This window comes from Sarcophilus harrisii, chromosome 1, assembly GCF_902635505.1.
Source record: "Sarcophilus harrisii chromosome 1, mSarHar1.11, whole genome shotgun sequence".
Taxonomy (NCBI): Eukaryota; Metazoa; Chordata; class Mammalia; order Dasyuromorphia; family Dasyuridae; genus Sarcophilus; species Sarcophilus harrisii.
This window is the reverse complement of record NC_045426.1, coordinates 692,406,133-692,420,036: the sequence shown is the minus strand read 5'-3', so window position 1 is coordinate 692,420,036 and position 13,904 is coordinate 692,406,133. Positions and strand designations below refer to the sequence as shown.

General features: G+C 45.5%; 1 protein-coding gene across 1 annotated transcript; it reads left to right on the top strand.

Moving 5' to 3' along the window:
• The first annotated feature begins 703 nt into the window (after positions 1–703).
• TBX3 (T-box transcription factor 3) lies at positions 704–13,091 on the top strand. Its single transcript, XM_031948654.1, has 7 exons — positions 704–2,008; positions 3,603–3,870; positions 5,101–5,247; positions 6,967–7,043; positions 8,153–8,313; positions 9,600–10,372; positions 11,653–13,091. Exons 1-7 carry the CDS (start codon positions 1,626–1,628, stop codon positions 12,136–12,138), a joined length of 2,295 nt encoding a protein of 764 aa, XP_031804514.1. The 5' UTR covers positions 704–1,625; the 3' UTR covers positions 12,139–13,091.
• Positions 13,092–13,904: the final 813 nt, after the last annotated feature.

Genomic DNA, 13,904 nt, shown 5'->3' with positions numbered 1-13,904 from the left:
GGAGAGGAAACAAGGCTCAGGCGGCCAAAGTCCTTCCCTGCTCGCCTGTCTGCCTGTCTGCCTGCCTGCCTGCCTGCCTGCCTTCCCCGGCTCCTAAGCTTTCCTTCTTTTTGCTTCCCTGGCCCTTCCTCCTCCCTCTGTCTTGGGCTGGATGACTGAGACATTTCAGACAGGAAAAGAAAAAGAAAGAAAAGAAAAGAAAGAAAGAAAGAGGGGAGAAAAAGAGAGAAAGGGGACACAAGCCAGCGAGGAAGCGAGAGCTCAGGGGGTTGCGGGTGATTTCTCCTCGGATAAGCCACCTAGAGGCGACTCTGTTTTTGTCTCCCCAGTGGCTCTGCGCCCTGCGCCCTCCGCCCTCCCTCTCTGATCCTGTTGACAATATTCACACGGCAGAGAGTAGTAGAGATGCTTCGCTACAACATTACAGTTTCCGACACCTTTTTATAACTCGGCTCGATCCCCCTCCACTCGACCTGTCAAAACCACGCCTATGGAGCTACACAATTGGTCCGAAAGCGTCAAAGAGCCAATCAAGAAAGCTTGAGCTTCCTCGCAGCTCACAACACATCCGCACGATCTGGCGCAAGGAGAGCAGACTCACTGGGATTTCTTGAGGCTGAGGGTGTCTCTCGTACAGCTCTCTCGCTCTCTTTCTGTCTCCGTCTCTTTCTCTTTCTCTCCCTCCCTCACCCTCTCCCCCCACCCTTTTTTTCTCTCTTCTTCCCTATCCTTTTCTCTCTCCCCTCCTTCCTCCCTCCTCCCCTCCTCCTTCACCTTTCCTAGCTAGGACTGAAATCCACATTATTGCAAGGAAGCAGAGAGATTGGGGGGAGGGAAACGCAGGGAAGGCTCATTGAAACTGAGCCCTCATCCGAAGCTTAGGGGGGGGGGAGAGAGAGAAGAACAGAAGCCCATTCGCAGCTCGACTTGGGTCCTAAGCTGTTTGTTGTTAGAATAATAATTTCTTTTCTTTTTTGGAAGGGGGAGAGTGTGTTTGTGTGTGTTTGCAATTTTCCCCTCCCTTCCTCGCTCGCTTTCTCTGTCTCGGAGCAGAGATTAAGTCGAATTGAAGAACTAGGAGAAGAAAGAAGGGAAGGAAAAAAAAAGGAAGAAAAGCAAAATTACAGCATTTGCCCAAGGAGTTCCAGTCCCATCTTCAATCGAGAAAGACTGGGCCCGGGAACCCAAGATTCCCGGAACTCAGAGCGCAGCGATTCGAGAGCCGAGAGCCGAGAAAGCAGTACTCGGGTTGGCCGGGGAGAAAGCCAGAAATCCCAGGGACTATCTGCTCTTGCTTCTCGGTGAAGGCTGCCGGGAAGGACGTGCCAGGAGCAGTGGAAAAACAGGACCCAAGGGTGCCCATCGCCATGAGTGATTATGCCTCCGAATCCTGAGCTTGGAAGTTTTTAGAAAGCAATTCCCCACTCCTCCTTTACAAAATACAGACTGAATCTATCACATCTCTCTCGGCCCCATCATCCAAAGGAAGTGTTTTCTGAGTTCCCGTGAGGTTCTCTCTTTTAACGATGTACTGTTAAAAAAAGCAGGGGGCCACCTTAGTGAGGACTCGAGTGCAGCAGCCGGAGCCCCGATCCCAGACAGCAGCGCGGCGGCTGAGCCTCCCCATGAGAGAGCCGGTCATCCCTGGGACAAGCATGGCTTACCACCCTTTCTTACCTCACCGGGCTCCGGACTTCGGCATGAGCGCCGTGCTGGGACACCAGCCTCCCTTCTTCCCGGCTCTCACCCTGCCTCCCAACGGGGCTGCGGCGCTCTCGCTGCCGGGGGCTCTGGCCAAGCCCATTATGGATCAATTAGTCGGGGCCGCAGAGACCGGCATCCCCTTCTCCTCCCTGGGTCACCAGGCGGCTGCTCATCTGAGGCCTCTGAAAACGCTGGAACCCGAGGAGGAAGTCGAAGACGACCCCAAAGTCCACCTAGAAGCGAAGGAGCTTTGGGAACAGTTCCATAAAAGAGGGACTGAGATGGTGATCACCAAATCCGGAAGGTAAGCGGCTGAAGTTCTGACTTCTGAGCTTGGGTCTTTGGGGTGTTTTCTTTTCTTTTGGGTTATTAGTGGTGCTCCCCCCCCAAAAAAAAAAAAAAAAAAAAGATCTTGTGAGCCTGTGTGCTTGCAGCTGCCTCCGGAAAAACTTGCCTCATCTGGAATTATGTGCTGCGATAGACTACTGCTAACTTTACAGAGTGAACTTCAGGAAATCCTAAGATTACCTGCCGTTCTCACACACGTGCATGCATTCTTACTTAGAAAAAAAAATGTTCTGTCTTTGTGTCTGTGTGTGTAGACACTCCCGATGTACCACTCTGGACATTATTTTACACCGAGCTTTAAAGAGTAGAAGTAATTTGCTTGTTTGTTTTTAACTTGTGGTACAGAGAGCACTCAGCTGCCTCTTTTCTGAAATGAACTGATTGTTATTTTCTCTTCTTTGCGTTCAGAGTGAGTAACTTTGGGCTTACTGTCTCCTATGGGAGCTCCTAGCGTGTGTTTATCGTCAAAAGTCTGTCCGTCTCCCTCTGTGTCCGGAATCTTGCCCCCTAGGTCTATAAGAGGCCTAACTGCATATACTTGAGCTGTAGAAATGTATTCCCACATCAATGAGAGAAACTGATCAAAGATATTTTACTCACATGTTTGTAATCAGAGAGAAAGAAAAGAGTTCAACAGGCAATGGGGAAGGGGGGCTAATTAGAATTATACAGTCAGGCATATGTCCTATAACATATGGGGAAACTAACCTTCCCAGAGAGCTTTGGGGATTTTGCAGCGATCACCTGAACAAACTCTGGCAAAGGCTGGGGCCCCTGTGATTTTTATGCTGTGCCTCTCAGCTCCTTAAAAGAAAATAAAAGAATAGCATGAAAGCTGAGAAAAAGAAAGAAAGAAAACTTGATCCATAATTCTCACAGTCCTCTCTGTCTCCTTGCTAATTGTGGTCAGAAGTTTTACATGGAAAACCTCGGCCAAAAGAGTAGGTGCCTTCTTATTTGTTACCCGGTCATGTGTTTCCTTTTAAGCCAGGATCGCCGAATGCCAAACTCTTCGGCATAATAAACAGCAAATTTGTGGTATCCTGTCCCAGTTTAAAACTGGACATAGCAGCGGGGGAATGCGGTCAGCCCAGCGCTGCACAGATGGCCAAGTCCTAGAAAATGGCATTTTCTGAATTCATTGTAGGGGGACTCTCGGAGCAGTTACTTAACCTTCACTATAGTCATCGGCAGGCCCCAAAGTGCATTTTCTGCGGGGAGATATTTTTTTCCCCCAGGCCCACTGACTGGAACCTTCTGAAAAAGTGATTCTCCCCCACCCTCTCACACTCACATTTTCTCCTCGGCAATTTATCTGATCCACATTTCTTCATTCTCTCCCGCTCCACTGTTTACATATACATACGTGATAGTAAATTTTAAAATCGCTTTTCTATGGTTGTCGAACAAAACGAAGCAGACCCCACTTCTCAGATTCTTTTTCTTGTCTTGAAGAAATCTCCCAGTCGAGAAAAGTTTTCCTTTTGAAATAGATAGAAGGGTAATTGATCTCGGAAACTCACGGATTTGTTTTGATCTATCTCTTCTAGGAGAATGTTCCCTCCGTTTAAAGTGAGATGCACTGGGTTGGATAAAAAGGCCAAGTATATTTTGTTGATGGACATTGTAGCTGCGGACGATTGTAGATATAAATTCCATAATTCCCGGTGGATGGTTGCGGGCAAGGCTGACCCTGAAATGCCCAAACGAATGTATATTCATCCCGACAGTCCTGCGACGGGCGAGCAATGGATGTCCAAAGTGGTCACTTTTCACAAACTGAAACTGACCAACAACATTTCTGACAAACACGGATTTGTAAGTTTCCCTCGCAGCTACAAAGATTTTCTTTTTTTAATTCTTTCTCTTTACCTCTGCTCCAAGGCCTCCCTTTTCCTCCCCGGCCTTCTCTGCCCGAATAATGAAAGCTGCCTTCCCAGATTTTAAACTTGAGGCGCCCCCTCAACAAGACTCTCGGCATTGCCAGGAGAGACCAGAAGGGGCACAGAAAAGATCTAGCTTAACTAGAAAAGGGAACCCAGAACCAGGCGCCCAGTAAATTCCGACCTGTTTGTTGTATTTGAATGTTAAAGGCTCGGCTCAACTGGTTGATTTTGTTTTGTTTTTTTTTTTAAATCTATTGTTATTGAAAATCCAAAACCAAACCCCTCCTTATCCATAGTTTCGTTTTCAAATTTAAGTTTCCCCATTACTATCTTCTTGAAATCAATTCTCTTTTCTTCCAGATTTTTAAAAGCTTGAATGCTGGGGGGGGCGGAAAATAGTTTAATTAGTGTGTCTGGTTGAGTGGAATTTTTTTTTTAATGGATTTTTTTTTTCTAAGTAAAGAAAGACTGGGATTTGATGAAAGCCAGTTCTCTGGGTTGCCGGGAAAGGCAGAAAGAGATCTCCTAAAATTGGGTGAAGAGAAGAATAAAAAAATGATTCTTTAGAGAATGTGAAGTGTCCCCAGTTTCCCCAAGACCCCCAATTCCATTCAACTAATAGGGCTGATAAGTTCAAAATAGGTAAAGATTTCCCTGGTCATTGGAGATCTGTCTGGCCCAGAAATCTTTGCCATTGGAAGAGGGCATTAATTATCCCTATGATTAGCAGATAAATATTTCTGCCTGGATTTCAGCCTTTCAGAGGCTTTAACCAATTACAGCAGTCAATTAGCAAAGAGTTGATTGAAGTCAATAATCGTTTTATAAATTTGATAATTTTTTTCTTGTCTTTTAATCTTTTTAATGATATTTTTCCTTTGGATCCCTAAAACGGGTTTGCTGGGAAGAGGGAGTTTAGGCACCCGTACATAAGATAACACAGGACATATACATTTCCTATAGATGACTATTTGGAATATCCAGACTTGGGTAGAGGAGGTGGTTGTCAAGTCGGTGTGCTAATAAATCTACAAATTAAAGTCAGTCTAACTGGGCGTTGTACATAGGAGGGCCATGGGACGGTGTCGTTGGGGTTCCAAGGTCCCCGGGATTCTTTTCCACACTAACCATTCCTTCACTTTCTCCCCTTTGCTCTCTACAGACCATTTTAAACTCCATGCACAAATACCAGCCTAGGTTCCACATTGTTAGGGCCAATGATATCCTGAAACTTCCCTACAGTACATTTCGGACTTATGTGTTCCCTGAGACAGAATTCATCGCCGTGACCGCATACCAGAATGATAAGGTAATAGAGAATTTGGGGGGGCAGAAGGTATAGAATTAAAAAGGGAAAATGGAGGGAACTATTCAGACTTTCCTTTTATGTCATTTGACTTTATGTGGAGGCCAAAAAGAATGAGCACTCCTCTTCAGAGCCAGCCATCAAAATTTGCTTGGGTTAGAGGTTAAAATGAAATAAAGAAATCCTCTTGAGATGGGACTCTCATCCTGTCTTTATTGGAATTTTTAGATCGTTCCTTTCCAAATCCAATGTTGACTAGCTAACCTTCAGGGAAGAGAGAGGTTTCTCTAGGAAAAAAAAATAGAGAATGAAAATGGTTTTTCTTGTGTTTCTAGCCTAACACAAATACAGAATAAGTTCCCTTTCCCCTACTGTCCCACAGTTCCGAGTAGTTGTTTGGTCTGGTTCTTATTATATTTTATCCTGCCATGTTTTTATTATTATTATTTTCTCTGTGTGTGGTAGGAGGAGGATGGGAATACCCAGGGAGTGGACTAGTGTAAAAAGTATTTTGATGTTGGGGGTACTCTGAGGTATGGTCAGGCTGTTGATGCTTGTAGGCTGAAATTTTTACTACCTTAGTCCGAGTCATTGGGAAATATTCCAGGCCCACTTTGCAGACAATTGGGAAGGTAAACTTGGAGGATTAGATTTTTCAGAGAGGAAATAGAACTGGGTGTTGATTGAGGATCCCCAAGATCAGCCTCATTTTTTTTATGATCCACAAGTAGGGGTTATTCCAATTAAAAAAATATATATATGCTTTCATGAAATGACCGATGGTCATTTGTGCCTTGCACATATTAGGTGATTAACAAATGTTTGTTGGTTTCATTAAATTGACATTTGTTTCATCACATGGTCCCTGGTTCCTATGGGTTGAAGCTGAGTTGGGAAGGAAGGCAAAGACATTGATAGGGTGTTCTGATAGTGGGTGTTTATTGGAGCTGAGAGGCAGGAGCCTTTAGCTCAGGTCAATTTTCCTAGAAATCAAGATCCAACTAATTTTCTCTGGGATCATGATAAGAAAAATTCTCCCTTTTTAACCTAGAAAACGTTTTGAAAAGAAATGTTTGCCAGATCTTTTTTTTTTTTCCCTGCCGGGGGTTGGGGAGGGAAAAGGGGTGGCTTTGTAAACCTTATTTAGCAAAAGCAGCTTCTTAGTTGCTCCTTGGACTCTGGATTTATGTTGGGCAGATAATAATGATAAAGATGAATAATGATATTAACGATAGATTTCTATAAAGTAAATTGTAACAGCAATATTCCTTTACAACATAGAGAAATGGAAAATTTGTTTAGGAGCATGACCTCTCCTCACCAAGTTTCTATAAAATACTTTATGAGATTGGGTGGAGGCATAATGCAGTTTACAGTGAATTGAGGGTATATTAAAAAACAACAACAAAGTGCTAAATGGAAACATAATTTTAATAGTTAAAAAGTTTTCTATTTTACATTTTTTTCCAACTTTTGAATGGACTTTATACTCCAGTTCTGTGCAAAGAGAGAACCACTTCCAGGCTACCTAATGCTTGGAGACTTCCTTAGGAAATCTAAATTGGGGGAGTCTTGACTTGGCCCTCCTTCACTCCCTGACTGTCTCAGCTGGGCTCCCAACTTCAAACTCAGGATAGGATGGAGGTGGGGAGGTCTGAGCGGCACTTCAGAAGAATTTCAGAGATGAGGCAAAAGTTTCTTACTCCTCTGTCCTTTTTCCAGATAACCCAGTTAAAGATTGACAACAATCCCTTTGCCAAAGGGTTCCGAGATACCGGGAATGGCAGACGAGAGAAGAGGTGAGTAAAGGAAATTGCTTCAGAGCGAAAGCTTTGGAAGATCTTGAATTTCATTTCGGGAGATCCGAATAGTGTTTTAAACAAGACAATCGGGATTTTTAATGGGGAGAAAATGAACTCCCGGGAGTTTCCAGGATCCTCCCATCTTTTCCGAGAGGGGTGAACAGCCCCACCCAAATTTCAAAGGATATTAAAGTCCATTTGGAATCAGCCTGGGGGATAGAGGGTCTGTTTATAATCCCTTTGTCCTAGGACACTGGGATTTGTCAAGATCCTATTAAAAAGCCAATCCTAGGAACATTTAAAAAAAAAACCATCCTAAAAAGGTGTTGATTGAATCAGAAATCCTTTATTCCCTCTTAACTGTATGAGCTGGTTCCTGGGTACTGGTTATGGATTTCCCAGTCCAATCTTAGTGGAGTGGGGTGAACAGTTCCAAATAGATTTGGACCTTTGAGTGAAAAAAAGTCCCACCCTCTTCAAAAACACAAAATGGCCAGGGGAGAGGGAAGTGGCCTACCTAGGCTGAAGTTGTTGAGCTGAACAAGACATTTTGCTGGTCAAGATTTTCCCTTTCTGAGAAAATCAAAACTTTTCTAAATCCAAAGAATCCAGAATTTTCTCTTTCTCTGAGGAGTAAGGGTGAGGATGACAAGAAGAAAGTTCTTCTTGCAGGTCCCCAAAGGAAATGATTTCTAATTTTCTTGGAAACATTTTTTTTTAATTTACTAATGGCTGATGGGAAATCTGCACAGAATATCCATCTCTGGACTCAGCACTAAGTTCCCATGCCTTTCTGGCCTTCCCCCCAACAAATAACCAAGGTACTCTAGCCCTGGTTTGTGTCTGTGAGTCAAATCTTAAGCCTCAGTATCTACCTCCCCATCCATCCCTTTTCTAAGTTTTCTTAAAAATCAAAAGCTCGGTCTGTACAGTATCTTCTCCCCTTACCTGGCAGCTGTGTTGATAGATGTTCAGACCCAGTTTTAGGCCCTAGAAGTAACTCATCTAGGTGTTAGGGCTATATATTTATATACCCTTGGAGCTTAGTAAGGGGTGAAGGCAAGCAAAAGAACTTTCCCCCTTCAATGCACTGTTCTGGTCTACAGAAAGCAGCTGACTTTGCAATCCATGAGAGTGTTTGAGGAGAGACATAAAAAGGAAGCGGGAACCTCGGACGAATCCTCCAGTGAGCAGACAGCTTTCAAATGTTTTGCCCAATCCTCTTCTCCGGCCGCTGTGTCCACAGTTGGAACCTCTAATCTCAAAGGTAGGTATCAAAGGAACCCTCCAGTCCCGGAAAGCATCTCTCCCCCTTGTGGCATCCGGTAGCCAAAGATGGGCTTTTTTCTCTTGTCTCCAGTTCCCTACTTTTATAACTTTCCCCGAATCTCTTCCCTTCCTCATTTTTTTTCTCTTTTTCTCTCCGACTGGCCCAGTCACTAAGACAGAGAACAGTAAACTTCAGAGTTGTCCTTCATTGATTCGGAATTAAGCCCCAATCTTCTTAATGGACCCAGAAGCCTTGCTCCCTTCCCCCAGCAGATGTAACAAGTCTCATACTCTCCCTCTAACCTCTGCACCCCATCCTAGTAGATTTGGAGTTTATTAATCTGTGCTGCTTCTCCTCCTCCCCACCCCCCCTTTAACATGTCCTCCCACACTGAGGTCTTTGAAATTTTCCTTTGTACATGTAGTTCTAGATTTTAAAGATATTTGAGCACCTTGGAAATGGGTAAGGGAGGGGGAGGTGTTACAGGTGGTAGTGGTGGGGAGAATTTTGCCACCTGGATCAGAGGGGAGATACAGCCCAGCCGAAAAGTCAGTCAGTCTGCCTGTGGGAGGAGGTGAACTGGGGGAAGGGGAGGGGAGGGAGATGAGATGGTTCAGGACCTGAACCGGTTTCCTGTGTTTAAAGAGCAGGTAATATTTATTTGAAAAGAAACTCCCACAGAAAGACACAACAGAAGAAACCTGTTTTCAAGGGAAATAAAATGAGCGAACTTTATATCTTGAATCCATTTAAATTTTCCAGTATATAATGGCTTACAATGCTATCCAGCTAGGGCTGTGCTGATAGGGAAATGAAGTTATATTGGTCTAAACTCTACCTGTTCTACAAATCCCTTTCTCTTTCTGGACCTCTGCTTTTGTTCAATGAGATTATTGAGCTAGATGAATTCTTTAGCTCCTCAAGGCCTGAAACGATTCCCTCTTCCCCACCTTCCCCAAGTGCCTTCTTTGTTTTGTATTCATGCATCTGTATTCCTGGTACTTGTAGTAATTACAAAGTAAGCACCTAGAGGCCAAGGCTGTGCATTTTAATCGTTTTATTTAAAATCTACTAGCCCGGCGGCGCATAAATCGGCTTCCTCCATAAATGTCTTTTGCCACATTTCTAGGATTTAGGTTTTAGAAAGTAAGTTTGCTGCCTTGTGGAATTTCTGGGTTAAATTGGTGGCGGCGGCAGGGGAGAAGGAGGCAGTTTGCAGCCTAAGGCTGGGCTCATTATGGTCTGGATCTCACCCTGCCTTGCACCCTTTCTCCCCTCTGTAGATCTGTGCCCCAGCGAGGGTGAGAGCGATGCTGAAAGCAAGGAAGAGCCCCCCGAGGCCAGTGACATGGGGAAAATATCCACCACCACATCGGAGGAGCCTTCTAAAGACAAGGGCACCTCACCCTCCAAAGCCCACCTCTTCTCATCCGAGAGGGATCGAGATAGAGATCGGGATCGGGATCGGGACCGGGACCGGGATCGAGATCGGGACCGAGACCGAGACCGAGACCGAGACCGAGACCGAGAACGAGAACGAGACCGGGCCAGGGAAGGGATTCGGCTGGAAAAGAACTCCCCAGATTCGCGTCATAGTCCAGCTGCCATCTCCTCTAGCACCCGAAGCTCAGGCTGTGAGGATCGAAAGAGCCCTGGCCGGGAAGGGGTCCCGAAGGTCCCCGAGGAGGGGCGCCCAGTGCTCCCGGGGAAGGAGACCTTCACCCCTCTCACAGTGCAGACGGACAGCTCATCGCACCTGAGCCCAGCCCACCTCCCGAACCTGGCATTCCCCCCTGGTCTGGCTAGCCAACAGTTCTTTAGCCCCCTGGGCAACGGCCATCCCCTCCTCCTGCACCCCAGTCAGTTTGCTATGGGGGGTGCTTTCTCCAGCATGGCCGCTGGGATGGGTCCCCTGCTGGCCACCGTGTCTGGAGCTTCCACAGGAGTCACCGGCTTGGACACCACGGCCATGGCAACTGCAGCGGCCCAGGGACTATCGGGGGCCTCTGCAGCAGCCTTGCCCTTCCACCTCCAGCAGCACGTCCTAGCCTCTCAGGTAATATTCTCTTTCTCCCTCCTCCTTCTCCCCTTCTTTCTCTCCCTTTTCTCATTGAGACAGTTAGGTGGTACAGTAGAAAGAACACTACTTATTGTCAGGAGGGCAGATCCAGCCAAATATACTTATGACCCTGGGCAAGTCATTTAACTAATTTCCTTATCGGTAGCACCAATTCCACAGGATTGTCCTGAGAATTAGAAGTGCTTTGCAAACCTTAAAGGGCTATATAAATTCTAGCTGCTATCATCATTATTATTGCCACCCCTGGCTCAAATTGCTTCCCTGGTTGCCAGTCAGGGGTTGGGATTACAGTAAGAGGGCACTCTCCTGTGCTCCCAAGCATTAATTTTGGAGAAGGCCATCCTGGGTTAACAGCAACAACAATTCAGATTTGGAGTGTGACCAGGCCGAGAAGGAGAGCTGCCTGTGTGTGGTGAGGGCAGCAGCCATGGGGAGGAGGGAGGGTTGCGCCTTGGACAAGAAAGAGAAAGGAAGGGGAGGTGAATGAATCAGGCAGGACTTCGGAGTTTCAGCGAAAGCTTTATGTGAGAGAGAGAATCTTCAGCTTTCTCTTTTGGTACCGTTTTTGTTTCCTCCTGTCACTGCTTCCTGGGTCTGATATTAACATGGAGGATTTGGGAGGGGGGGGGGGGAAGAAGGGGGAAAGAGGGAAAAAATCGAGACCAAAGCCCTCTTTTTTTTTTTTTTTTTTTTTTTTTTTTTTTTTTTTTAATTTCTATTGCTTAGCTGTCAACCTTTTCCAGTAGAAATTGTGGAAGTCTTAATGGAAAATACTGCACTGGGCGTTTGGTGATGGCTATTAGTCCTGGCTGTCACTCAGTAACTGTGGTTGACCTTAGGGGCTGCTGATCTGATCCTCCTTTCTTTGTAAAAGTAGGATACCCTAAGAAATATAGGGTCCCCCTCGATTTTCTGGCACTTTGTGTTCTAAGGCCCCACCCACCTCGACATTCCATGTTCTGAGGTCTTTCTCAGCTTTAACATTCCGTGTTCTCGGGTCCCTCCCAGCTTTGACATTTTATATTGCCAGGGCCCTCCCAGTTCTAACATTTTATGATCCCAGGTCCCTCCCATCCCTGATATTCTTTGGTTTTGTTCTTGGCCTGTACAAGTTTCCCTTGGGATCTGGACGCTTGGCTGGTTCTTCTGGGACCGGAGATGAGAGTTGTGGCTTGTGGATTTGTAATAGGAAGGAGCTCACTACCTCTCTGTTCTCCAGAGTCACTGACTCCTCCCTCCCCGTTTTGTTTCTCCAGGGACTGGCCATGTCGCCCTTCGGAAGCCTCTTCCCCTACCCTTACACGTACATGGCAGCAGCTGCGGCTGCCTCCACCGCGGCGGCTGCTTCCAGCTCGGTCCACCGGCACCCTTTCCTGAACGCAGTGAGACCCAGACTTCGCTACAGCCCGTACTCCATCCCCATGCCCCTTCCTGACAGCAGCGGCCTGCTCGCCCCGGGTCTCCCTTCGATGGCCGCGGCGGCCGCGGCGGCGGCGGCCGCGACGTCGGGCGGCGTGTTGGAGAGCAAAGCGGCCAACCTAGCCTCCAGCCCGGCCTCCGTGGCTTTGGACTCGGCCTCTGAACTCAATAGCCGATCTTCTACCATATCCTCTGGTTCTGTGTCTTTGTCCCCAAAACTCTGCCCTGAGAAGGAACCCTCCACCAGCGAACTGCAGAGCATCCAGCGTCTAGTGAGCGGCCTGGAGTCAAAGCAAGACAGATGCCGCAGTGGATCCCCTTAATGGCCTGCACCTCGATCCCAGAGTTCCAAGCAAGGGGACCCTTTCGGGTGGGAGGGATGGGCGCAGCAGTGTATGGGGGTGAGGGCGTCCCCCCCCATCCTGGATTCTTGTGTCTCATTCCAAATCATTCTCTCGCAGTGCACTTTGTAAACTATGGTGAATTCCCTCAGATGGCCCCTCCGGAAAGGGCTGGGCTGGGGGCTCAGCTGAGGCTGAGGCTTGAAGGGGGTGGGAGTGGGAGGGAGAAGGGTTTAATGGAGGAAAAGACCTAAAAGCTGCTATGTTTCAGAACCGTGCTCTCATGGAAAGGTCATGTTTGTCCCCTAGAAAGCAGAGATGGCCAAGTTCATCTCCAGAGGTGTCCTCCCCCTCCCCCACTCAGTGTGTAAAATAGATTAAATGAAATAAAAATGAATGGAAATGAATAAGGAAAGAAAAGTGATTTTTTAAAAAAAAGAGTATAAAGTGACTTGCATATCAGTTCTTCAAAATGAAATTGAATGCAGAACTCTTTGGGGGTGGGATGAAGATATACCTGTAGCCCTTTGTTAGCCTGTATTAATGAAATCTGTGTCTTTTTAATATTATTGTGATGTCTTGAGAGCCCCCATAGGGCCCTTGCATGCTCTACAGTAGTCTATTTTTCTGTTTTTATTTTTCTGAATGTTTATTTCCCAGGGAGAAAATAACCCTTCTTTCCCCTCCCATCCCATAACTGCAAGAGCCCCCCTAATATTAATAATTTAAAAAGAGGCAGATAAAGAAGTGGGAGGGGAATTGAATTTATTTTATCAAAGTTTGGTTGCTAGTTGTCTCCCTTGCTTTCCTTCTCTCTTTACTGTATATGCAATAACAAAGTTATTAAAAATAGTTTAAAAAAAAGAGAAGTGGACACTATTAGACAAAAGTATTTATGTAATTATTTGGTAACTTGTAAATAAGTGGAATATGAATACTCAAAATTAAACTTTAATTTATTGACACTGTACAGATCTCTGTAAATAAGGCAGCAGCTGTCCCGTTTAGTTCTCCATTTCATTTCAAGGTCAGACTTGGAAAACAAGGAAACATACAGCTCTGGGCTGTTTTTTTCTCCCCCTATTTTTTTTTTTTTTGCAAGTACCTCCTTCTAATAACCAAGTTAATTAAAAAAAAAAAAAGTCCTAATGCAGAAGATAAAAATAAATTAAGGGGAACTTCAGGTCCTTTCTTGAGTCAAATGAAGGGGTAGAGATTGAGATAGGGAGGGGAAAAGGGGACAAAGCAGAATCTTGTGGTCTGGATTTCTCTTTCTGAATTTGCCCATTCTTTTTGTGTCCAAATGAAATGGGTTTGACTACTGGTGTCTCTGTGTTATAGATTATTTCTCAGTTGGTGCCTAGAGATAATAGCTAATCCAAGTTTGAAAGTCAGGTGTTTTCAAGAAAGAAAAAAAAACCCATCAAACTCTTTTAAAAAAAGTAAAATCCATGAAGGTATATTTTGTGTTATAGAATCGTTAATGAGTTCTTGGTTTTCTGTATTTTTTTTTCTTTTAAAACGTCACTGAAATTTCAATAAATTTTTATTGAAATGTCTCCTAGACTTGTCGAATGCCTTTCTTGTTGGGACCTTCAAGGAAAATCAATCCGACCCCTCCCCCACCTCCTTAAATACTTAAGTCGCCTACTTTCCCCCATCGAACTGAGACGTTCAGGAAAGCTGTCAATCAAGTTTCACGGGAGCGCCCAAAAACTTTTTTGCTCCAAAAAAAAAAAAAAAAAAAA

Excerpts from the sequence above, each read along its gene's own strand:
- TBX3 (XM_031948654.1), top strand. The coding sequence starts at position 1,626 with ATGAGAGAGCCGGTCATCCCTGGGACAAGCATGGCTTACCACCCTTTC. Across the intron at positions 2,009-3,602 it reads GTGATCACCAAATCCGGAAG|GAGAATGTTCCCTCCGTTTA; the intron begins GTAAGCGGCTGA and ends TATCTCTTCTAG. Across the intron at positions 8,314-9,599 it reads TGGAACCTCTAATCTCAAAG|ATCTGTGCCCCAGCGAGGGT; the intron begins GTAGGTATCAAA and ends TCCCCTCTGTAG.